The sequence below is a fragment of the Callorhinus ursinus genome, unplaced genomic scaffold, assembly GCF_003265705.2.
Source record: "Callorhinus ursinus isolate GAN/ISIS: 27379988/994484 unplaced genomic scaffold, GSC_fseal_2.0 scaffold44, whole genome shotgun sequence".
Classification (NCBI taxonomy): Eukaryota; Metazoa; Chordata; class Mammalia; order Carnivora; family Otariidae; genus Callorhinus; species Callorhinus ursinus.
Window position 1 is genome coordinate 2,926,144 of NW_027397106.1, and position 23,658 is coordinate 2,949,801.

The window sequence follows — 23,658 nt, forward strand, 5'->3', positions numbered from 1 at the left end:
GGAGGAATTACCCCTTCTTTCACTTTCCCCAGGGGTCCACAGTTGCCCACCCCTACCACCACCAACCCTTAGGATCTTGGTTCTGTGATATCACTGCCAACTGAAGTCACGTGGACCCACACACCACAGGGGGAGGGTTGCTTCCTGGTAGTGTCCCCTCCTTTTCTCCCCTCCCCCCAAACCCTCTCCCAGCTTCGTCTGTGCTCTGGACACAGCTTGAGGAATCCAGGCACAAACAGCCCCGGGGGGGGCTCACTCCACTGAAGAACTTTTTATTGCAAAGGAGGACTCTCAGGGAAAGAGGAGTGGGGGGCAGGTCAGAGGAGCAGGGTACTGTGTCCAGGTAAGCCACCAGGCCTCCCCCAGTGGCACAGCGTCCCCGCTACCTTCCTGCAGGGGACAGGGCAGTCACCACCCGGTAAGTGAGATTCCAAGACTTTACGCTCCGGGGTGGGGGGTGGGGGGAGCAAGAGGGAAAGATGAATTGAGGCCAGGTGGGAGGGGGCGTCTGAGGCACAGGGTCAAGTCCTTGGGGCAGGAGCTAGGGGGTCTCTGACTTCTCCGGAGCTGGGCAGGAATGTTCAACATCCGCGGGCGCCGCCGCAGCCGAAGCCGCCCAGGCAGCCGGGGGAGCCGCAGAGCGCGCAGCCGCCGCCAGGGGCGCTCGTCTCCAGGGCGCTGGAGCCCGCTCCGGGAGGCGGCAGGCGGGCGGGGCCCGAGGCTGAGCCGAGCCCGCAGTGGGGAGCGCTGCCCAGGGCTGAGAGGACAGTGGCTGTCGGAGAGAGCCGCTCCGCCCCGGAAGGCAGACAGACAGACTCCTCTCCGGAGGGCAAATGCAAAGACCCTCCTCCCCGCCCAGACAGGTGCAAACTCCCCAAAGCAATGATACACAGACCTCTTCCCCCAAGAAACAGACTCAAGAATGCCCCCTCCCTGCAGTCGGACACACAGATTCTCCCCACGCGAGAATGAAACAGTCTCTTCCACAAGGACAGACCCCACAGAACCTCCTCCCACACCCCAGGACAAACCAACAGAACCTCCCCAAAAAGGACAGACCACAAGACATCCTCCCCCAACACACACAAAGAATTACCCCCACGAGAAGAAAGAGTCCCCCCAAAAAAGGGAGACACAGTGGAAGCAGAGCCCTTCTCCCTTCCCAAAAGAACACACCCAAAGGAGAGGGGATAAGGTTTGACTCCTCTAACCCAAACTAGGTCTATTATTTACTTACAGAAGTTCCCTGCCCCAAATCCCAGACCAAGCCTGCAGGAGAGAAGGAGGAAGCAGGTGAGTGAATATACCTCCTGGGTATAATAATCCCTATTCTCCAAAACAAAACTCTCCTGGCTTTCCCCCACAGGCAGAGATCTGTCTGTCTGGTTCTCTCAGATCCCCACAGCCCTTTTGCATGAGACTCCTCTGGACCTTAGACTCAATCCTTCCTCCTTAAACTCAGACAGGTCAGTTTTATTGATAACTTCCTGGAGGAGGTTCTCAAGAAGGCTAAGATCTATGGTTTCTTTGGCCTAAACTTAGCCTTTTAAAGGGGGCCTTTTAAAGGACACCACAGAGGAAATAGCTCAACTATCTGAAGAGTACTGGTCAAGCCTCACCCAGGCACTTTCTACCTGTGTGTCCTTGAAGCGGTCCTTTACCCTGAGACTCAGTTTCCCCATCTGTAAAATGGGATTGACAGCACCTCTCCTCCGGGGGGTGTTGTGGGGTTGAAAGGAGAGAATAAATGCAGCCTGTCTGTTGCATAGTGGGCTCCCTTTCCCTCCCCTCGGCCTGGGGTACCCAGCTGGAGCTAACAGCCCTTGGATCTCTACTGTCTAAGGTTAAAAGCCAGGCCCTACCTATCCCCATAAACCCTGCCTTCCCCAGGCCTGGGGGAGAAGGGCAGAACTGAGGAGAAGGCACTCTACATGGGGGACCTTATCCCCCCCTGGCTGGGCCTTGGTCCCTGCAGCTGTCTCGATGGACAGAGTGACCCCAGCTCTCTGCCCCTGCAGGTGAATGACTTCACAAGTTGTCCCATCCCACGTGCCAAAGGTGCTCATCAGCTGGAACGTTTTGTCTAAAGGGCCTCAAGCTGGTGGGGAGAAACCTGCTCCAGGAGAACAAGTCCCTGGATACCCAGGTCATCTCTCCCCACCCCTCTCCAGCTGGTGAGGACCCAGATAGTGACCTCCCTGCACCCCTGCACTCCTCACCATGGCCACATCCAAGGCACCGCCCAGCCCGCACCTGCTCTCCTCGCCCTCCAGCAGCTTGCGGTAGGTGGCGATCTCAAAGTCCAGGCCCAGCTTGACGATCATGAGATCCTGGTACTCACGCAGCTGGCGCGCCATGTCGTGCTTGGCTCGCTGCAGGGCGGCCTCCAACCAGGCCAGCTTGCCCTGGGCGCTGTCTGAGGCACCCTCCTCCTGCTGAGCTCGTGGCTCCGTGGCTCTGTCTAGTTCACAGGGCTGGGGGCAAAGGGAAGACCACCGACAGGACATCCTTGGCTCCCACCCTCCCCCGCTTCAAGGATCCAGACCTTTCTCAGAGGGCCGGTGAGGGAGTAGAGATCCTTGAGGAAAGGGCCTGCCTGTTCCGAAAAATACGGTGTGTGTCTGCTCGGCTCCCAGGATGGAGACTTGGGGCCAGCCCAGGCTGGCTGAGAGAGAGCCTGTCACATCTAGTATGTGACTCTTCCAATAGGAGCTACGATCCAGGGAGCATCAAATGCTCCTGAGCACATCATGCTGGGATTATTGTTCCATCAGGAAAATTAACTGGAAGAATATCCTTTCCTCACGGGAAACTAGCATCTATAGTCTCTGCGGAAATACAGCGATGATGATGATGGTGATGATGATGATAAACGCTTGCTGCTTAGGGAACTGGAGTGAGAGGAGTGGGTATCAACACAGCTGAGGCAGGCAGGAGACTGAACCGTGACAGGGACACCAATTCACTGTGCCACCCCCTGGAACCTGAACAGCTTGCTCCTCCTCATAGCCATCAGTTCCTAAAGAAGGGCGAAGCCCTCCGAGCCTGAGACACTTGCACCTGCAGAAAGCAGGGAAAAAACAGAGAGCAGATGCCCTTTCCTCTGCAGGTAGAGCATGAGCCCGGGGGCTCACCAGGGCGGCTGGGAGGGAAGAGAGGAGGTTGAGAGGCAGAGAAGTGGGGAGAAAGAGAGCACCCATGTGGGAACCTCTCCTTTCTAAGGCCTAGAGCCTGAGCTGCAAATCTGAATGCCTACAGAGGCCTGGCTGGAGGCATCAAAAAGGTAAAGGCCAAATGTCAGCTATATATCAATAGTATCCAGTTCCAGAAAGAAGTATGCACATTCTCATTCTCTTGCAATCACCGGGACCTCTTGCACGTTTTCAGTCTCTCACTTCTCTAACTGAGAGACATGGGTCAGGTGCCTTTTGTCTTCCACAAGGATAACAACAAGGCCGGCCAAGATGATGATCAATGGCAAAAAGCCCTCCGCTTCTGTGTCAAAGGATGCAACTTGGGGCGGTGGGGTCTGGGGCCCACAAAAGGAGCACGACCCTGTGTGAAGGCGACAGAGAAGGCAGAGGCCTCTCTTCTCTAGCCAAATGTTGCCAAATCTGCACATTTTTAAAGAGAACCCAGAAAACTGGATTTCTAGGTAAAATCTTGCAATTTCTAAAGGTGGGCTCAAGTTTAATGCTCCGTAGGACAAACATAACACACAGATAGCAAAAATGCACATACACATAAAAAGTGATTTGTAAACAAGCACACATAGTTACGTATTTACCTACCTCTTAATTACTTGCCCACACGAAAGACAGAGTCCTAGGCAAATGCAGCATGATGCACACACACAGCCACACTTCCGTTTGCTCAGACACTCACAAGAAGACACTCTATCCAACCATTCCAGAGGAGGGGGGCTGACCAGTCTAGTTGTCACATGATAATGGACACCCTCCCACCATTCCTCCCTCGCTGGTGCACCCCCCACGCAGCCACCCCTCACCTGACTCTTAGCGCTGTCCACCTCCGCAGTCAGCTGCTGGATGGCCTGGTTAAGCCTGTTCAGCTCCTCCTTGCTGTGCCTCAGGCTCTGCGTGGGTTTCTGCACGGTCGCCTCTACCTCCTCACACTGTGGGGTGGAGGCAGCCCAGAACGGGGGAGGGTCAGGGAGATGAGGAGAGCCAACAAGGGCCCCAACTGAAGCCAGCAAGGCGGTCCCTGGACCAGCCCCTCCGCTGTCCATCATGGACAGATCCTCTAACTTCTCTGGACCTCTCTTTCTCCATCTGTAAAATGGGGATGGTAATCTTTTCTATCCCAAGGGTTGTGGAGAGAATGAAACACGCTTGGCGGGTGCGCTGGCGGGCGTTTTCTCAGATCTAAAGATGCCAAAGGTAATGGAAGCAGAGGGCACAAAAACAACGACGCAAGGGTGATACGCTGTTGAGTCTGTGCACCGGCATCACTTAGGGTGTTGCGGTAGTTAAACGTCAGGAAATCAGTTATGGTCATGCACCACATGTGATCACCTCAATTAATACAAAAACCATTTTTAAAAACCCAGCAGTAATTCCTAATTTAAAAATACTTTTAAAACGGGGCGCTGGGTGGCTCAGTCGTTAAGCGTCTGCCTTTGGCTCAGGTCATGATCCCAGGGTCCTGGGATCGAGCCCCGCATCGGACTCCCTGCTCGGCGGGGAGCCTGCTTCTCCCTCTCCCACTCCCCCTGCTTGTGTTCCCTCTCACTGTGTCTCTCTCTCTGTCAAATAAATAAATAAAATCTTTAAAAAAATAAAAACCTAAGAATAGGAAGAATCTTCCTTAATTTGATGAATGCTATTAATCAGTGACATGGATCCCGATTCCAGCTCCTTCCCCAAAGCAAGGCCACTGTGGTGGGAGTGCTGTCTGCAAGGGACAAAACCAGGGGGACTTTCCCCTTCCTGCGCCTTGTCTCCACACGCCAGTCCATAACCAGCCTGGGCTGGGGACGACACACGGTGCCTTATACCGTTCAAGGTCTTTTACCTCCACCATCTCACCAGGGCTCATGACCGCGTATGAAGTAGGCCAGGTGGGTGTCACTGTCTCCATTATCTTTCCTTGGGCGAGCTGAGGCTCACTACCTCTACCGTGCGAGGAAGTAGGGACCTGGCGGGCCACGAGTGACCCTGCCAGTCAGTAGCTGAGCTGGACTGCATCTGAAGCCCGTGCTCTTTGCTCTACACTCGGAGGAACATAAAGTCACACACACTCTTTAACCCAGAGAACAGACACTGTTCACACCAGCCCAGTGCAAATTGCTTTCCAGGGCAGATGGGGTGTGGGAAATGGATATGAACAATCAGCGAAACATCATCTCCTGCCTATCTCTGCCCTCGTCCCACAGCCCACCCTTTCCTGCTTCCATTCCCAAAAGCTGCAGACATAGCAGACAAGCTTGTGCCTGGCTGGGTCCAACAGATCGGGGCAGAATCTAAGACCCCCCTTATTCCATGTGTCCCAGCACGCCACGTGGACAAGTCTCACCATGATGAAGAGAGCTATAGTCACCTCCTAGCCTCCGGTGAGCACCTAAGCCCAGCTGCAGCCCAAGCAGCTCCCAGAATCCTTGCCTCTGAGGACGTAGCCTCTCCTTCCTGGGGGCTTTGTGACCTCACCTTATTATAACTGCAGAGTTCTGACAGGGGCTGGAAGGGGCAGTTCTGTCAGCCTGGATAGGAGAGTGGAGGTCTCTGGGCTGGAATGGGCCTTGAAGGAAGGAGGAGAAGGAAGGAAGGGTCCTTCAGGTGGAGGAAATGTGTGAAGCCAAGGAGTTTGGGCATACAGAGTGAGAAATAGGGAGCCACAGAAGGTGCTCAAGCAGACCACCACCTTGGTGTGCTATGAGGAAGATCTATCTGGTAGCCCCATGTGGGACTCTTCCTAATCACAGCATCCTCTGTCCCTTACCCCATCCAGTCTCCAAAGTAGCCACGATCCTGGGGTTTTGTATGAAGCATGTCCTTTATTATCATGTGCATATGAATCCCTAAGCAATTGTTTAGTTCTGCCTAACTTTAAACTTTATAAAAATAGAATTACACTGTTTCTATGACTTGCTTTTCCCTCCCCAACATTCTGTTTGTGAGATTTTGACACATGTAGCGTTATTTATTGTTCACTGCTGTCTAGTATCCCAGCATGTGATTATGTCTCCATTCTGTTACGGGTGTACACATGTGTACTTTTGTTTTTGTGCTAATAACGCTGGTAGGAACTTTTAGGTAGCTATCTGCTGCTATGCTTTCACAAGAGGTTGTTTAGGGTACTGGCTGTCAAACCATTTTTTAACAACACTCAAAGTAAGAAATATATTTTATATCATGAATCCGTACCTACATATTTATGCACATAAGCAGAGATAAGTTTCATGAAGAACTTCTCACTCCTACTGCGTACGATGCACTCTGACCCCCTGACCATTCACCTTAACATTGAATTTATGGCCTTATGTTTTAGGTAAGATTTTCTGTTTCGGTTTGTTGGTTTTATCTTTAGGTTTTCAATTAAGCCTTCCACGAGGTTTCATGTCTTATAAATAGTATATTGATTTTATTATGTATTTAATAATACAATGAAAATGAATACCCATGAGCCCACTTATGAGCACAAGAACCAAATGTTACTAGTAACTTACATGTGCCTGCACACTCCGTCCCCAGCCTGTCCCCCACTCCTTCTTGCTCTAGGGGCGACCGCTTCCTTGAATTTGTATCATCATGTCCTTGCTTTCTTTTCTTCTAGTTATATCACACACATGCATATATCCGAAAAAAAAATTTTTTTTCAGTTTTCCTTGTTTGGTCGGGTTTCATTTTTTTTTTTTTTAAGGATATCACTTACAAAGGGACTTGCTTTTTTTTTTTAACATTATGGAACAAGGAGTCCTCCACTAGGATTCATGGCATCCTATTACATAAATACACAACACTATGTAACTCTGTTTTGTTTTGTTTTCTCTTATAAAGATGGTGCTATGAATATTTTTCTGAATGTCCCTTGATGGACATAGGTGAGGATTTCTCTGTGATACACGTGTAGGACTGCCATTTCTGGATCAAATGTTCAATATTACAAGACAAAAATTACTTTCCAAAGCTGTTGTAATAACGATTTACACTTTGATCAGATTCATATCTGTTCTGACACGTCTTAATTTTCAACAATGAAATGATATAAACAGTCTTATTTTTGGTTTTGCCTTGCATTTTCATGATTCCTATCGAGGCTGACTATCTCTTTAAATGTTTATTATCTGTATGGATCTCCTTTTCTTTTGCCCATTTTTTTCTTTTGGGTTTTTTTTTGCCTTATTTTTATTAGATTCTAAGTGCTTTTATATTTCTATATAAGTTTCCATTACACTTTGTCACTTATATGCATTACAAATATCACCTTCAAGTTTATGGCTTGTCTTTTCACTTTGTGCGTATTTGATAAATAAAAGTTCTTAATTTTAATGTCTAATTTTCCCACCTTTTCCTTCATATTAAGCATTCATTGTGCCTTGCATAAAAGTCCTTCCTTCTCCTAGGTGGCTCAGTTGGTTGAGCGTGTGCCTTCCACTCAGTCATGATCCTGGGGTCCTGAGATCGAGCCCCGCATCGGGCTCCTTGCTTAGTGGGACATCTGCTTCTCCCTCTCCTTCTGCCTGTCCCCCTGCTCATGCTCTCGTGCTCTCTATCTCTCTAAAATGAATAAATAAAAAATCTTTAAAAAAAAATCCTTCCTTATGCCAAGGTCAGAAAGACATTCACCACCTTTTTCTTCCAAAAATTTTAAAGTTTTGCATTTGACATTTATAATTTGAATTTACTTGGGATTGATTTTGTATATAACAGAAGACAGGAATCCAGTTCTGTTTTTTTTTTTTATGTGTTTAGCCAATGCATAGTCCCTTCTTTACTACTGAGCTGCAAGATCACTGCTGTTGCGTATCAAAGATACTGCTATAGATATATAAAGTATATATATAACTTTATATATTACATATAACTTTAGTTGTGTGTGTGTGTGTGTGTGTGTTTTTTTTTTAGGTAGTCTCCATGCCTAGTATGGAGCCCAACACAGGGCTCAAACTCATGACCCTGAGATCAAGACCTGAGCTGAGTTCAAGAGTCACTCTACTGGGGCGCCTGGGTGGCTCAGTCGTTAAGCGTCTGCCTTCGGCTCAGGTCACGATCCTAGCGTTCCGGGATCGAGCCCCGCATCGGGCTCCCTGCTCCGCGGGAAGCCTGCTTCTCCCTCTCCCACTCCCCCTGCTTGTGTTCCCTCTCTGGCTGTGTCTCTCTCTGTCAAATAAATAAAAGGAATCTTTAAAAAAAAAAAAAGAGTCACTCAACTGACTTAGCCACCCAGGCACCCTATTATATATTATATTTATATATAGTTAGCATATTTAATATATTTATGTAATATATATACACAAGAATGGACAAATTGATCAATGGAACAAACTAGAGAGCCCCTAAATTGACATATATTATATATTTTATATATATGAAACATATATGTTTATAATATATGTATAATGTTTTATATATAATGTATGTTGTATTATATATCATAATAAAACTATTATACATAAAACATCTAATATGTATATAATATATATGCTATGTTTTTATATATATATTATATGTCAGTTAAAGGGCTCTCTAGTTTGTTCCAGTGGTCAATTTCTCTATTCTTTCATGAATACTACATTGAATTAATATCTTTATAATTATCTCTGAAAGGGCAAATACTCATTCATTCTTTATTATCCTATTTTTTCTTTTATAGTGCCTTGACTCTTCTTGATCGCTATTCTTCACCATAAACTTTAGAATCAACTTGTTAAGATTTAGGTAAATCCTTATTTGGAATTTGATCATGGTTGCATTGACCCTGTAAATCAGTTTAAGGAGAATTAATATCTTTATGATAATGAAGCTTCCCATCTATGAATATGATCTAACTCCTCATTTAGTTAGCACTGCTTTGTTATCTTTCATTTCACATAATGTTTATATTTCTCTAGATATAGGTCTTTCGCATATTTTTTAGACTGGGTTTTTAAGTCATTTTATTAATTTTTATTAATCTTGTTGAGATAAAATATACATACAATAAAATGCACACATAGTATACAGTTCAACACGTTTTGACAAACGCATGCCCCATTTTACTACAACTGAATGAGGGTATAGAACATTTCCATCATCTCAGAAAGTTCCCCGATATCCCTTTGCAGCCCATCTCCCTCCCATCCCAGACAACCACTGATCTAATTTCCACCACCATAGGTTAGTATTGCCACTTCTAGAACTTCGTAGGAATAGAAGCATTCAGTACGTGCTCTTTTGTGTCTGCCTTGTTCACTCAGCTCATCCATGTCATTTCATGAATCAGTAGGTCATTCTTTTGTATGTCTGGGTCATATTCTGTTGTATAAATATATCTCAGTTTTGTTTGTCCATTCACATGTTGTTTCCGGTTGGGGGCTATTCTAAATGAAGCCCCTATGAAATTCATGTACCCGTCTCTAAGTAAACCTATTTTTCATTTCTTTTGAATAAATACCCAAGAGTGGAATTGCTTTGCCTTTTGGTAGTAGACATTTAACTTGATAAGAAACTGCCAAACTGTTTGCCGCGGTGACTGTACAATTTTACCCTCCATGAAAGCTCCAACTGCTCCACACTTTGTATCATCGGTCTCTTAAATGTTAGCCTTCTCCTGGGTGTTGGGTTTTTCTCATAGCAGATTTCCCTGACGACTAATAATGATGAGCAAGCTCCCATGTGCTCATTGGCCCTTAACACATCTTCTTTTGTAAAGTGTTGATTGATATCTTTTGCCCCATTTCACTGAATTGTTTGTCTTCTGTTACTGAGGGGTTAGTTTTTAACATAAACCTCTCACGTAATTATTATATGATTGGATTTGAGTCAGCCATCTTGTTTTTTGTTTCTCACTTGTCTCGGGTGGGTTTTTTGGGTCCTCTATTGCTCCTTTCTGCTTTCTTTTGAGTTCATCAAATACTTTTAAATATTTATTATTATTTATTCTATTGAAATATCTTTTTTGGGGGGCGCCCAGGTGGCTCAGGTGGTTGAGTGTCTGGGTCATGATCCCGGAGTGCTGAGATGAACCCCGCATCGGGCTCCCTGCTCCGCGGGGAGTCCGCTTCTCCCTCTGCCCCTCCCCCTCCCCCTGCTCATGCTCTCTCTCTCTCTCTCCTCACTCTCTCTCTCTCAAATAAATAAAATCTTTTAAAAAAATAAACATTTTTAAATGTTTTTTATTTATGATAATAAATATTTGTTTTTAGTGGTTGTGTTAGAACTAAAACTATACATCCTCAATTATCAAAGTCTCTTTGGAGTTAATACTGTGCTACTCCACACTTCACAATAGTGTAGTTCATTGACCCGCCTCCCCATCATCTGTGTCATCGTTGCCAGATCTTTTACTTCTACGTACATTATAAACAATATTATTATTTTTGCTTCAAACAGCCAGTTGTCTTCTTGGGCGCTACAAGGTTCTTGGATCTGTAAATTGCTGTTTTCCACCAAGTATTCCCTCAAATATTCTCTCACATCATTCTCACCTTTTTCCTTCTGGAACCCTGAATATGCATGTGCTAGATTATTCGATACTGTCCCACAGGCCTCCAAGGCTCTATTACTTTTTCTTCGATCTTTTTTTCTCTGTTGTTCGGATTGGAAAATTTCTATTCATCTGTCTTTAGTACACAGACCCTACCCCTGACATCTTCAGTCTTTCATTAAGCGCATCCACTGAACTTTTCATTTCAATGAATGTACTTCGCAATTCTGGAGTTTCCATCTTGTTTGTTTGTTTTTTTTAAAGATTTTATTGATTTATTTGAGAGAGAGAATGAGAGATAGAGAGCATGAGAGGGAGGAGGGTCAGAGGGAGAAGCAGACTCCCCGCCAAGCAGGGAGCCCGATGCGGGACTCGATCCCGGGACTCCAGGATCATGACCTGAGCCGAAGGCAGTCGCCTAACCGACTGAGCCACCCAGGCGCCCTGGAGTTTCCATCTTGTTCCTCCTTCTAACTCGCCATACCTTTTTGCTAGCTCAGTGATGCATTTAAATATATTTTAAGTATATTTTTTCAGAACTGTAAGTGACTAATGACAAAAGGGTTTTTCAGAGGTCCTAGTCTGACAGTTTGCAAGAAAAGAAGTTCCCAGCGGCGTTTTTCAAAGGAAAAAATAGGCAGGGTTCTGTGACTTGTTGGGTGGGGAAAATGATATCAAAGGGTTTGAAGCTGGAATACTAGAAAGAATTGGTAAAAAGAGGGAAAGCTGGCGAATGGGCATCAGTACAGGGGAAAATGACGAGGTGATTTCAAGGCATTTTGAATTCCAAATATCAGTGCAACATTCAAGTGGAGATGCCCTGTGGGAAACTGGAAGCCTTAGAGATGAATTCATTTATTCTCTTAACATCGATCAGTGCCCACTACAAGGCAACACTGGGCCAGACACTTCCTGACACTGGAGCATTCCCTCTGGAGTCCTGAGCCATCAGAACATCCCTCCTCAATGGCCCCAGCCTTGACACCCACTTAAATAAATAGCTGGCATGGCCTTAGCAGCCCCCACCACATTGAATGCCCTCCTGGAAATCCCACCCACCCTTTCCAGGACCAAAATAACGGACAGAAAGATCGAAAGCATGACAGGAACCACGTGACTTTATTTTAAGCACCAACAGCAGGGAGGGAAGGAAGTTCTGGGAAAGGAAGGGAAGAGCAAGAGTTTGGGGAAGGGCAAGATTGAGGGGTGGGGGCTGAGGGACTGTCCTCTTCGTGAGTCAAGCGGCCCAGATTCCTCCAACAGAATATATCCATGTGCCTCTCCTCCCAATAGCCTTCCTTAGCCTGAGGGAGACAGGAGACAAGGAGGGAGACTCCCACACAACAAGAAATGAGAAGTGGACGGCATGGAAGATGGGCCAGGATGAGACGAAGCGGTTACACCCCACCACCACGGCTGGGTTGGGCAGAGGGCCAGCCGGGATCCTCAGGGAGGGTGGGAGAGCTGGGGGCCTGGTGTTTCATCAAGCCCAGCCAGCTTGACACTTCTCACAGCTGCGGCCACGAGCTCCTACCCCACAGTATCTGATGCCGCCGGAACAGATGGATGACTGAAAGGTCCCCACATACAACTCTGCCTGAGAGCTGCTCACACCACACTGGCACAGGGATAATAACAAGTCCAAACCTTTGGCGGGGATGGGGAGCTGGTTCCAAACAGCCCCCCGCCACCACCTAGAACACCCTCCCTACCAGCCAAGAGCACCCAGGCCGATGGGATGGCTCCTGCTCATCCACATCTCCAACGGTAAGGAAAGACAACACGAGCTTCCCTGTGGCCTGTCCCCTGGACTCCCACCCTTTACTGGAAGGGAGTCCATCTTGTGATTTAATCTCAATCCCTTCTTAATCTATTCTTCTATCACTGACTTCAGGAAGACCTCCCTGGGGACAACCAAGCTGATGAAACACTTTAGTCCAGAAAATATTTGACATCTTGAAAGTAGACAAGTGTCCTTGGACAGGGAGAAAACGCGAGCTTCCTAACAATGGGAAACTAAGACTTCCATTCGGACAGGCATGGTGTGAGGAATTAGCCCACTCGTGACCTGTTATCCAGCCCCCTCGTCATCACTGTGAGGCAGGAAATGAAGGAAACCCCTTCTCCCTGGGTCTCTCCACCCTCAGAGCTAAAACGTTCTTTCCCACTGTCTAACTGCAATGTCTCCCTCCAGAGCCAGAATCAGAGCACTTGCTGCCCTCACACGGCCTAATGTAGGAGAGACAAGGTCAGTGTTAGGTGTGGGCACAGAAGTAACGTGGTCACTAGCTCGGAACCCAGTCGCCCAAGGAATCATTCAAGATTCCCCAGAAGGTCAGAGGAGAAGGCCTGGGGTGCAGCATCCCCAAAGGCTCAACATCTCTCCAACCCTGTCCCAAAAGAACATAAGGGGCAGGCTCTCCCAGATCCCTCTGAGAAGTGGGACCTGCCAAATGCAGTAGGCCACAGAGACCCCTCTACCTGGCCCCAGGAATCCAGCTCCGGATTGCCGCCCCACCCACACCGATGGGCTAGCTGATTGGGAGCAATCCAGTCTCCCTGAGCTGTTTCATCTCCCCAATACAATAAGAGTATCTTCTGTTTGCCCTCTCTGTTTGAGGCCTCCTTTTCTCCTGCTTTCTAACCAATGGTGTTCTGGAACCAATTCACAGAGCCTGTTTTGCACATTTCTAGCCCACCCTCCTTGAAGTCGCAGTAGGCCATGACGGAAGAGTTTACACACTGAAGTTGGCAAGTACTGTAAATAGGGGCGTTTTCTTCCTCTGAGAGCCAGTTCTTAAACATTTACCAGCCAGTCACTGTCCCAAGAGGCATGTTAGAAATCAGGCAGTGGACCTCAGCTAAAATCCTTCTCCTTAGCCTCTCCTCAGGGCTGGGAGGGGCCCTGAAGTTTTCCAAGATGGCAGCAGCAGAAGAAACGGGCGCTGGAGAAGTCCGGGAGCAAACAATGGGTCAGGCCTATGCTGCGCTGCCCCCAGCAACCCTGGCTGCACCCACCTGTGCTCCTCGCCCTCCAGCAGCCGCCTGTAGGTGGCGATCTCGATGTCCAGGCCCAGCTTGGAGTTCATCACCTCCTGGTACTCCCTGACCAGGCAAGCCATGTCCTGCTTGGCCTTCTGCAGGGCGGCCTCCAGCTCCGCCAGCTTGCAGCGGGCATCGCTCAGAGCCGCCTCGCCCTGCTGCTCCGACTGGGTCACTGCGGCCTCCAGCTTGGAGTTCTGGGGGCCCAGAGGAGAACAAGGTGGGTTATGGTCGTGGGTCTCTCTGTCCATTCCCTGGATGTGTCCAGTCTCTCCCCTCCCCCAGCTGGGGACACCCCAAGAACAGACATTTCCCCTTCATCGGCTGAGTCTTCCCCAGGGACCACAACCAGGGATGCTGGTCAGGCAAATGGGCTGGAGCATGAATGGTGAGATCCACTGGGAACACACATTGCCTGTGTGACCCTGGGGAAGCCCCAGATGACACTTACCTGGCACTTGGCATTCTCAACCTCGGCCGTCAGCCTCTGGATCATGCGGTTGAGCTCATTGATCTCCTCTTTGGTGTGGTGCAGGGTCTCCCCGTGCCGGATCACCGTGTCACCGTAGCCGTCATCTCCTCACACTGGGAGGGGGGTGGGGTGGGGGAGGAGGGGAGCAGAGATGGTCCTGAGGCTCAGGATGCAGTTTCCCACCCACTCAGACACCACAGATGATTGGTAGGTTGTACAGTGCTCAGCCTGTGCGACCATACGTGGCAGCCCTGCCCAGCCACTGTAACCTGAGAGCTGTCTGCCCTTCTGTTACCATCCTAAGGCTCAGAATCCCCAGACAAAAGAGGCCTTGTTAATATATGCCTGGCATCCTTCCCACTGTCATATCTAGGAGGCAGGTGTCCTGTGCCTCTCACCTTGCTGAGGTACCAGCTTTTGGCTTCAGCCTGACTGCATCTGTCAATGTCATCATAGTTAGCCTAGATCTCAGTCACAGTGCAGCCCATGTTCAGGTCGGGGCTGATATCCACCTTGATGATGACTAAGGTGTCTGAGATGTGGGCGTCGATGACCCGCGTGTCCTGTGGGGGCCAACAGCCATTCACGTCACCTATACCATCCAGAGCCAAGTAGAACACTGCTCACATTCCCCCTTCACACACACGCACATGCCACAGAGCCACGATTTCCACAGCCCTCACGCCTGCAGACCCTTCCGTCCGTTTCCTCTGTACAAAGGCTGGTCTGGGACAGAGTGAACAGGGATGACTAACGTCCTCCCGGCCAGTGCTCACCTCCTCCACCTGGCGTTCAGGAAGCCCATCTCCTCCACCAGCCCACGGACATCAGCCTCCAGGTCTCCCTCAAGCACATAGGCACCGTTCCCCTCCTGGAAACAACGTGCAGGCAGTTCCTAGTGATTGCAGAGATTTTCAAGGGGACCCTACCTCCCCCAGTCCAACCCTGGAAGATCTCCAATCCCATTCCGTGCCCTGCAAAGCATGTCAGAGGCATAGATCCAGAAGCTGAGGGGTGGAGAACTAAGTTCTCCCTTCTGCTCTAGCAAAACATAGTATGAGACTTTGGGGAGTTCTTTTCTCTCTCTGGGCCTCTCTGTAAAGGAAGATCCAGAGAATTCCTGCCTTGTGGATCTCCCGGGATGTGAGGAGGAAAATGCCCTTCCATGGGTGGAAATAAAATATGAGCATCTTAACTGAAGGAGGGAGTACCGGATGCCCCCGAGGGTGGCCACAGGCAGACCCACTCACTTGCTGATTCTGACAAGCTCATTCTCTGCTGTGGTCCCCAAAGTGACCCCTTCTTCATACCTCCACAGGAAAAGCGCTTTGGAACTAGAGAAATTATCAGAGATTTGGCTAGTAATGCAAGGGAGGAGAGACCACCCAACATGACCTATCACATCCCACCCCCAGGATTTCTGAAATATCCCTCTCACCCACATCCCTAATAGTACATTTCTCTAACGTAAATAAGCATTACTCATTTTAAAGATCTTGGGTTGTTTTTGTTTTTTTTTTTATTACTCTAATAAGCTGATTGCCTGAGCTTAGATCTGGGAAGGTGGGTGGAAACAGCAACAGGATCCAGTGAGTGTAAAGAGTCGAGCAGAGGTGATGTCTTTTCTTTGCAGCCCTAGTACCCAGCATGATTTTGGAATAGAGTAAGTGCTCAGAGCAGGTCCACAGGGCGGGTGGATGAGTCGGGAGAGGGCCCCTGTCCTGAGGTCCTAATGCAATGGGGAAAGGCTCTTAGCTGATATTTCAGCTTCTCTTCCCTTCATGTGTCTGCCTGTCACTGTCTCTCATGCTGATAAAAGCACCAAGTGGGTTAATGAAGGAAGAAGTTTCCAGGGCCAGTAGGTTTGGTGGCTCCCAGTTGTCACATCATGTAACCCCTTCTAAGAAAACAAACCTTCCCCACTAACTCACTTCTTGTAGCCCTCCAGCCCCTCTTGCACGTGGTTAGGGCAGGGGACGGCCGTGACACAGCAAGGCTCTTTGAGTGGTCATATGGGAGCTGGATTTGAGGACTCCATTAGGGGAGCTAACGCAAGATGATCCACAGGTTATGGTGAGCTAGGCTAGAAGAGATAAAGCCAGAGGAAGAAGAGGATTCTGACCCCTCCTTCACTGCCCCTCCCTTTTAGAAACTCACACACCCGGGTCCACCCGCCTCACCATGTAGAGTGGCCGTTTTGTCACCTTTATGGGCTTGGGGGATTTCACCGCCGTTTCTCCTCTTCCCTAGGGTAACGTCGTCAAGATGGGGCTACACTCAGGTAACTCTGAAGGCTTGGCAGCATTTCTTCCACAGTTGGGGTACTGAGGGTGCCCAAAGAATCAAGGTCAACCAAAGTCTGTGGATTCCACACTTTGTGAGACAATTCAGGAGGAGAAAGGAATCTGGGTTGGAATGGTTTCTTCCTGGAAGCTTTGAGGGGGAAAAACGTCCCAGGGGATCCATGGGTAAGGCCTCAGAGGACAAGTTTTCAAGGCATCCGGATATTTGACCCTTGGCAGGGCCAGAGGGGGACTGTGTCTACCCCCACCAAGACATGGCCAAGTCAACCACCCAACCAAAAAAGTATTTGTTCAGCTACTTCATGCCGCAGGACGCGTTAAGTTTGTGGATGTGGTGGGAGGGTTCCAAATATCCGGATGCCCGAAACCCACAGCCTGCCTATTCACCGTCACCCCTTCCCAGGTGCCTTCAAGATTTCTCACCCCCCACCCAACAAAGAGTCTCTCCCTCAACTAAACCACAAGCTCAGGGCCATACTCTCCAGACAGTCTCTTTCAAAGTGCTCCCTTTGGGGACACTCTCAGAAGAGTCAGCTCCATCCACCCACCAAAACCCAGAAAGAGGTCCCAGCAAGCATCACATAAGGGCCTCTATAAGTCTAATTTAAATCCTCCATGCTTCAGGGTAACTCCATTTCTTCTAGTGAAGGAGCCACCAAGGGAAGACTTCTCCAATACTACTACTATTCCCTGGAGAAAACTGGAGTAAGACTACCTGGTACTGAAACCGACAGTACCACCACTGGCAGCCCTAGCTAAAGCACAAGACACTGCGCTCTTGGACTCCACCTTCCACGGAGGACAGCACTAAGGTTGGGCTGAAGCCCTTGCAAAGTCAAGGCTAGACCAAAGGGACTCAAGTCCACCAGAGTGTTGGGAAAGAGAGCAGAGGGGGTCAAGGGGCACTCTCTGGAAATGGGTTGCCAGGCAGAGCTGGCCATGATGCCTTCTGGAGTTCCAGGATTTAATTACCCTTGGCATAATAACAACTTATATTTAAAAGCAAAGGAAGCTAAGGATGATTTGCATGTTTTTCTTTAATGCTGCCTGCTGAGTTCATATTCTGGTTTCCTCTGTCCGTAATTGGACATATAATTAACTTCCATTATGATGGATTATGGCCTTCTAGAGTTGGTGGCCATGACCAAGCACCAGGGGAGGGGAAGGCTTTAGATCGGGCCTATTCTTCTAAGAGCCCAAAGCCTAACAGTCTGGATCCCTGCCCAAGAGAAGAACTCAACCCTCACTGAGCCCCCAAAGACCCAGACATTCGGAGGGGCCAGCGTGGGGGAAGGCTGGGAGCCTCCTTTCAGATTCTGAATCTGTTCCTCTATAGAGCTTTCTGTGCTTGACCTTAAACAAGTCACTGAACCACTCTGAGCGCACCTTCCCAATCAGGTAAATGGGCACAATAACACTGACCTCCAAAGGATGCCCTCGGGGTAAAGATAAAATAATGCATTATAGAGCCCTCCCACCCTGCAGGCACTCCGCTGATGCAGCGCCCCTCCCCTCCCCTGGGAGAGTGGAGAGGGGTACAAGAAGCAATTTCGGGGGCTGGGGGGGTGAGGGCGAGACACTCACAGGAAAGGAGCTTTGAGCTGAGTTCTGAGAAAAAGAGAAGATAAAGTTTCTGCCCAAAGGGAGACAGGATGAATGGCAAATTAACAATAGTAGAATAAATAGAACAAACAAATAAACATTTATGGAGCTCTTAACTAAGTGCTCAGCAGGGCCCTAAATGCTTTCTGGTCCATTACGTCATTAGGTCCTGCCAACAGCTCGCAGATGGGTACTATTTATTATTCCTACTTTGCACATGAGGAAACTGAAGCTCAAAAAGGTTAGTCACACGTCCAAGGTCAAGACAAGAATCAGCAGAACCGACTTCAGAGACCCCTCTCCGTGGACGCGCGCGCGCGCGCGCGCACACACACACACACACACACATTAGCCCCCGACGCCAAGGGGGGCTGCGCGGGAGACCGGGGCTGCCCTGCCTGCAAGGCGGCAGCGCCCAGCGGGGACCCAAGCGGCGCTCGCTGTGCCCCGCCGCCCAGCCTGCGGACCGAACCGCTAATCCAGCGCCGCCCAGGGCCGAGTCCCCGCCGAGGGGCGCAGAGGGGGCGCCGGGAGTCCGGGCCGCACGGCCCGCAAACGTGACCGGGCGTTTCGGGGCCCCATAAAGCGCGGGCGGGATATGAAGCCATTTTATGGAGGCGGCCGGCCGGCCGGGCCCGCTTTGATTCCCGCCTGGAAGAGGCGCGAGGGCAGACCTCCAAGCTCGTAAACGCGTTGGCCGCGCGCTCCCGCCGGGCCGGTGGGCCGCGATATAAGGCGCAGAGCGGGCCTCGGGCTCCAGCCGCCCGCCGCCGCCAGCGCCGCCGCCGCACCATGTCCTGCCTCTCCTCCCGTTTCGGCGGCCCCTGCGGGGTCCGCGCCTTCAGCTGCATGTCGGCCTGCGGGCCCCGGCCCGGCCGCTGCTGCATCACGGCCGCCCCCTACCGCGGCGTCTCCTGCTACCGCGGCCTCACCGGGGGCTTCGGCAGCCGCAGCGTCTGCGGGAGCTTCCGCGCCGGCTCCTGCGGCCGCAGCTTCGGCTACCGCTCAGGCGGCGTGTGCGGGCCCAGCCCGCCCTGCATCACCACCGTGTCGGTCAACGAGAGCCTCCTCACGCCCCTCAACCTGGAGATCGACCCCAATGCGCAGTGCGTGAAGCACGAGGAGAAGGAGCAGATCAAGTGCCTCAATAGCAGGTTCGCTGCCTTCATCGACAAGGTGGGTTTCCTTGATCACACTGTTCCTGAACTCCACCTATGCTCAGACTCAGGCTGGGGCACTGAGGGTGGAGTCAGAGGCAGTAGGGATGTGGCGCAGCTGAGCTCCTAGTCTGATGGAGGAGATGGACGCACATCCAGAGCACAGACAGACACAGGGAGATGAGTATAGGGCAGCAGCTCCTGATTTGATAACACTATTATTAGACACAGCCTCTGTCCAGACAAGGGGGATGTCCTTGCTCACACTCTTGGTGAGCCTAGAAGTCCTGGGAGAACCTTGGAATTCCCAGGCCAATGTCTAGAAATGGGGATAGGGGCTGCTGATATTGTATGTGATCATTTTAGGTGGTACATTAAAGCATTAAATACCATTGAAACACCCGATGGGAAAATTCATCTCATGTTTTTTTCAATCCTTAAGGTTAAATCTCATTAGGTGCTAATGGTCTTCAGTATCCCTCTAATACTTGCTGTTCTTCCAGTTCTAATAAAGAGATCAAGCCTCAGGTTCAGAGCTGCCTGGAACAACAGTTTCAGCTAGAATTTAATGCTTTATGATTTGCTTTTATGTATGCCTAGTATACTGGTTTTACAACTATGGTGGTAATATAAAGTTGGCCCTCGAACCCTATCTAAGTGTAAATGCTAAGCAAATCCACTTACAGATAATCATGAGTAAAATCGTACAAGGGGATGGCAAATCCTGGAGTCAGCCTGTGAGGGTTTCATATTTGAGAATCACTGCCACCAGACCAGCCCTTTTGAGTGGACACAGAAGACAAAGGAGACAGGGGTACAGAGCAGGGGGCTTGCCCACGGGCCCATCGAGAGTGCGTGGCAGAGCAGGACTCCAAGCCCAGGCTCTCTCCAGCTCTCCAGGACCCTGGGGCTAAAGGGTCCAAAGTTTAGGGGCAGCTGCCGCACTCCCCTCCAGTGGGAGCCTGTACATCTCAGCAGGCACTGCACCCCGAGTGTGCTGACATTCACACCCAGGAAAGGTAGCCAGGGAGTGGAGCGTGGACAATGTACTGGCACAGGAACAGGCTGTCTGGGCTTCACATCCAGTCTCTCTCCTGACCAGCTGTGTGACACTGGGCAGTGGCTCCCTCTCCTGGCCCCAGAGTTCTCCACGCCAGAGCTATGTGCGGCACAGTGTGTCAGCTGGCCACGACTTTGAAGGCAAGATGGGGGCTAAGGCAGCCATGAGACTCCCTACCACAGCACAGGCCCTGTCAGCTAAGACCCCCTGAAGTGAGCCCATATATAATCAGCAGTCCCTGGTGCCCATTTCTGGAAGTTCCAAGTAGGGAATTCCCAGCCGCACTCATCAGGTTGGCTAGAAGGACACCAGGGCTAAAAAGCAAGGTAATGTCTCAACTCCAGCTAAAATGTCTGAGCAATGGAATACTGGCGGTGGTGGCGGGGGTTGGGGGGGGCTTGTCTTGTTTGCTGGCATCCTCTCTGCCTGCATGATATGACTTCACCATTGCCCGTCTTCAGTGTGAATGACTTCCAGTAAAGGCTCACATGCTTCACTTTCCCACAGTCTCCACACTCCCCATTTTTCAGAACCTTCCCCGATTCACATCAACTGCCTGGCCTGCAGAGACGGATTAGCATCCAACACAGGAGTTTAGGCCACTGAAGACCATACCTCCCCCTCCCCCGGGCTTCCTCAGGCCCCAGTCATCCTGGTTGCTGAGAGCCTGCCCTTTCTAACCTCCCCAGTTAGGTAGCCCTCCCACCTTGACCTTCCATGCAAACAAATGCTCCTCAACCTCAGGCTGAGCACAGAGGACAGAGATAAATGAACCATAGGCCCTGTCCTGGGAGAGCTCGTAGTGAAAGGCTTTCATCCTCCTCTGTCGCTCCCAGCCCTGCTCTACATTGCTTTTCTCCAGGAAGCCTTCCTTGGTTGTCACCAACCCCCAGCCCAACAATAACCCAGAACAGCCCATATGCTCCTCAGTTTCTCACTCACCCCATCCAGGCCCACCTGAACAGACCCTCACTCGGGCTTAAACAAGAATTCTTCTGGTGCCTCGTCAGGCCAAGGGAGCCCAGCAGGGGCCCTGCTGTCCACCCCTTTCCTCTGCATACCTCCCTGCTAGTTCCGTCTTGACCCTACCTGCTCTCTGAGGAAGGCTGGGGATACTGGCTTCTCCCACGGACTTATCTCCCATTTGCACACCAGGTGCGCTTCCTGGAGCAGCAGAACAAGCTGCTGGAGACCAAGTGGCAGTTCTACCAGAACCGCAGGTGCTGCGAGAGCAACCTGGAGCCCCTGTTCGAGGGCTACATCGAGACGCTGAGGAGGGAGGCCGAGTGCGTGGAGGCCGACAGCGGGAGGCTGGCCTCAGAGCTCAACCACGTGCAGGAAGTGATGGAGGGCTACAAGAAGAAGTGAGTGTGGCCGGGAGGATAGTCTCAAGAAAGGAAAGGGGATTAAGCCAAAGCAGGATAGATTCAGGTTAGACCACAAGAGGAACTTTCCAATAGGAAGAAGACAGTGACAGGAAGCCTGTGAGGACAAATGCTCTGGGAGTTCACACATTGGAGAGAGGGCAGCTGCTCCAGCTACCTCGTCCTTATGCGTTGGTTTCATTAATTCCTCAAACGTTTATTGACATCTACTCTGTTCCAGGTGCTATGCTAGGCCCTGAGGCGGGATGGGGAGGGCTGAGGGGGGCACCAGAACTCGTATGGGCTTCCTGCCCCCCCCCCAGGGAATTACAATCCAGAAACAGAAGGCCTACAAAAATGTGCACGGCACCCCCAGCCCCAGTCACCACCCACATCAGGAATGAGAGCCCCTGAAACTGGAAGAGCCCTGGGTGACAGGTTGGATGAGTGCCCAGAAGACAGGGATGGACAACACACTTTTTGATTCTTTGCCTACCTCCCAAAGATCCAGTTCCTGGAATGTGTTTGTCTGGGCCTTCATTCTCTTTTTTCTGTTCAAATCCCAGCCTATTAAAGTTCTAGCCACTGAACCTTGTGCCCTTTATCTCCAGATACGAAGAGGAGGTAGCACTAAGGGCCACGGCTGAGAATGAATTTGTGACCCTGAAGAAGGTGAGCGACCCCGGAATACTTGCCCCCCAGCTCAGAAAGCAGGGCAGAGGCAGGAGGGAGCGATCTGTAATTCAGAGAGGCTGAGCGACTTCCCCAGAATCACATAGAGCAGCCCCCTACCCCCGCCACGCCCTAGTCCTCCCAGGGTGGCCCCCCCACATCGGAGCACACCACCTGCTTCAAGCAGGGCACTCTCGTCTTCCGTCCGAGGTGACTCCCATCTGGCCGATGGCCTCCCACCTCCTCCTGCCCTGTGCCTGCCAGGGAGTGGGCGTTCCGAACTACTGTGAGTGAAAGAGCCCGTGAATGCTAGGGGGTGGCCACATCCTCAGGCCGCCAATAGCTGTGGAAGGCTGGCTGAACAGTCCTGTTGTTCCTCACCCCTTACACTTGATCTGCCACAAATGCCATCACATGGACCCCCTCCCACGTCCTTCCCACCATCTCCATAGGAGGAAGGCAGGGGTTACCATAAGGAAACTGAGGCGCAGAGGTCAAGGGTCTTGTCCCGAGTTGCCCTGGTTTGGAAGAGGCAGAATTGATGCCTGAGACTTCTTCTGACCACAGATCTAGATTTCTTTCCCTGAGGTGGGAAAGAGGGCTGGGGCATCATTAGAATGGACCCATTTTGCACCAGAGCTTAAGTTTCAGTGGTAGTGCAAGGTGTGGATTCTGGAGCAATCATCCAGTAGGTACCAGGGGACGTGCCTGGAAACCGCACGGTGCCCTCCCTTACCCAAACCTGCTCCTGACCCCTCTAAGTGTATAAAGGGTCCCACCAATGCCACGATACCAGGCATTAGGGTGAACAGCTAAGGAGGGTCTCCAGGGAGTTTGCCCAGCCCGGCGGGTGCCCTCCCAGGTGGGGAGAGCTCTGTGTGGCCTTCCCAATGAGACACCGTGCCCCCTTCTCCCCTCCAGGATGTGGACTGCGCCTACCTCCGCAAGTCAGACCTGGAGGCCAACGCCGAGGCCCTGACTGAGGAGATCGACTTCCTGCGGCGCCTGTATGAGGAGGTGCGGGGCCGCGGGCCAGGCAGAAGACTGGCAGCCAGCCTGGAAGAGGGGGCTCTGGTCTAGGACTGGAGGTGGCCAGGGATTTGGGCTGGGGCTGCAGTCCATGAGGCTGTCACGTGAGCAGGGGCTGGAGACCAGGGAAGGGCTGAGAAGATTGGGTCCACACTGTGGTGCGTGCGGCTGGGGTGTAAACAAGATCCTTCCATCCTCCCACCCCCCGCCGTCTGCAGGAGATCCGCGTTCTCAATGCCCACATCTCAGACACCTCGGTCATCGTCAAGATGGACAACAGCCGGGACCTGAACATGGACTGCATTGTGGCCGA

At 50.7% G+C, this 23,658-nt stretch overlaps 2 protein-coding genes across 2 annotated transcripts in view; one reads left to right on the forward strand and one right to left on the reverse strand.

The window, feature by feature from the left end:
* Positions 1-256: 256 nt before the first annotated feature.
* Positions 257-5,665, reverse strand: LOC112832140 (keratin, type II microfibrillar, component 7C-like). Its single transcript, XM_025882645.2, has 5 exons — positions 5,536-5,665; positions 4,010-4,135; positions 2,254-2,474; positions 1,238-1,269; positions 257-757 (listed from the first exon to the last, which is right to left on the reverse strand). The coding sequence occupies exons 1-5, from the start codon at positions 5,536-5,538 to the stop codon at positions 582-584; spliced, it is 558 nt and encodes a 185-aa protein (XP_025738430.1). The 5' UTR covers positions 5,539-5,665; the 3' UTR covers positions 257-581.
* Positions 5,666-18,855: 13,190 nt separating this feature from the next.
* LOC141370750 (keratin, type II microfibrillar, component 7C-like) overlaps positions 18,856-23,658 on the forward strand; it is a 6,115-nt gene continuing 1,312 nt past the window's right edge. Inside the window, exons 1-5 of the mRNA XM_073881863.1 lie at positions 18,856-19,239; positions 21,436-21,644; positions 22,256-22,316; positions 23,238-23,333; positions 23,564-23,653. Coding sequence (XP_073737964.1) covers positions 18,856-19,239; positions 21,436-21,644; positions 22,256-22,316; positions 23,238-23,333; positions 23,564-23,653 — 840 coding nt within the window. The remainder of the gene's footprint in view (positions 19,240-21,435; positions 21,645-22,255; positions 22,317-23,237; positions 23,334-23,563; positions 23,654-23,658) is intronic.

Excerpts from the sequence above, each read along its gene's own strand:
- LOC112832140 (XM_025882645.2), bottom strand. Across the intron at positions 2,475-4,009 it reads TGGACAGCGCTAAGAGTCAG|CCCTGTGAACTAGACAGAGC; the intron begins GTGAGGGGTGGC and ends CTTTGCCCCCAG. Across the intron at positions 758-1,237 it reads ATTTGGGGCAGGGAACTTCT|CCCTGGGCAGCGCTCCCCAC; the intron begins GTAAGTAAATAA and ends CTGTCCTCTCAG.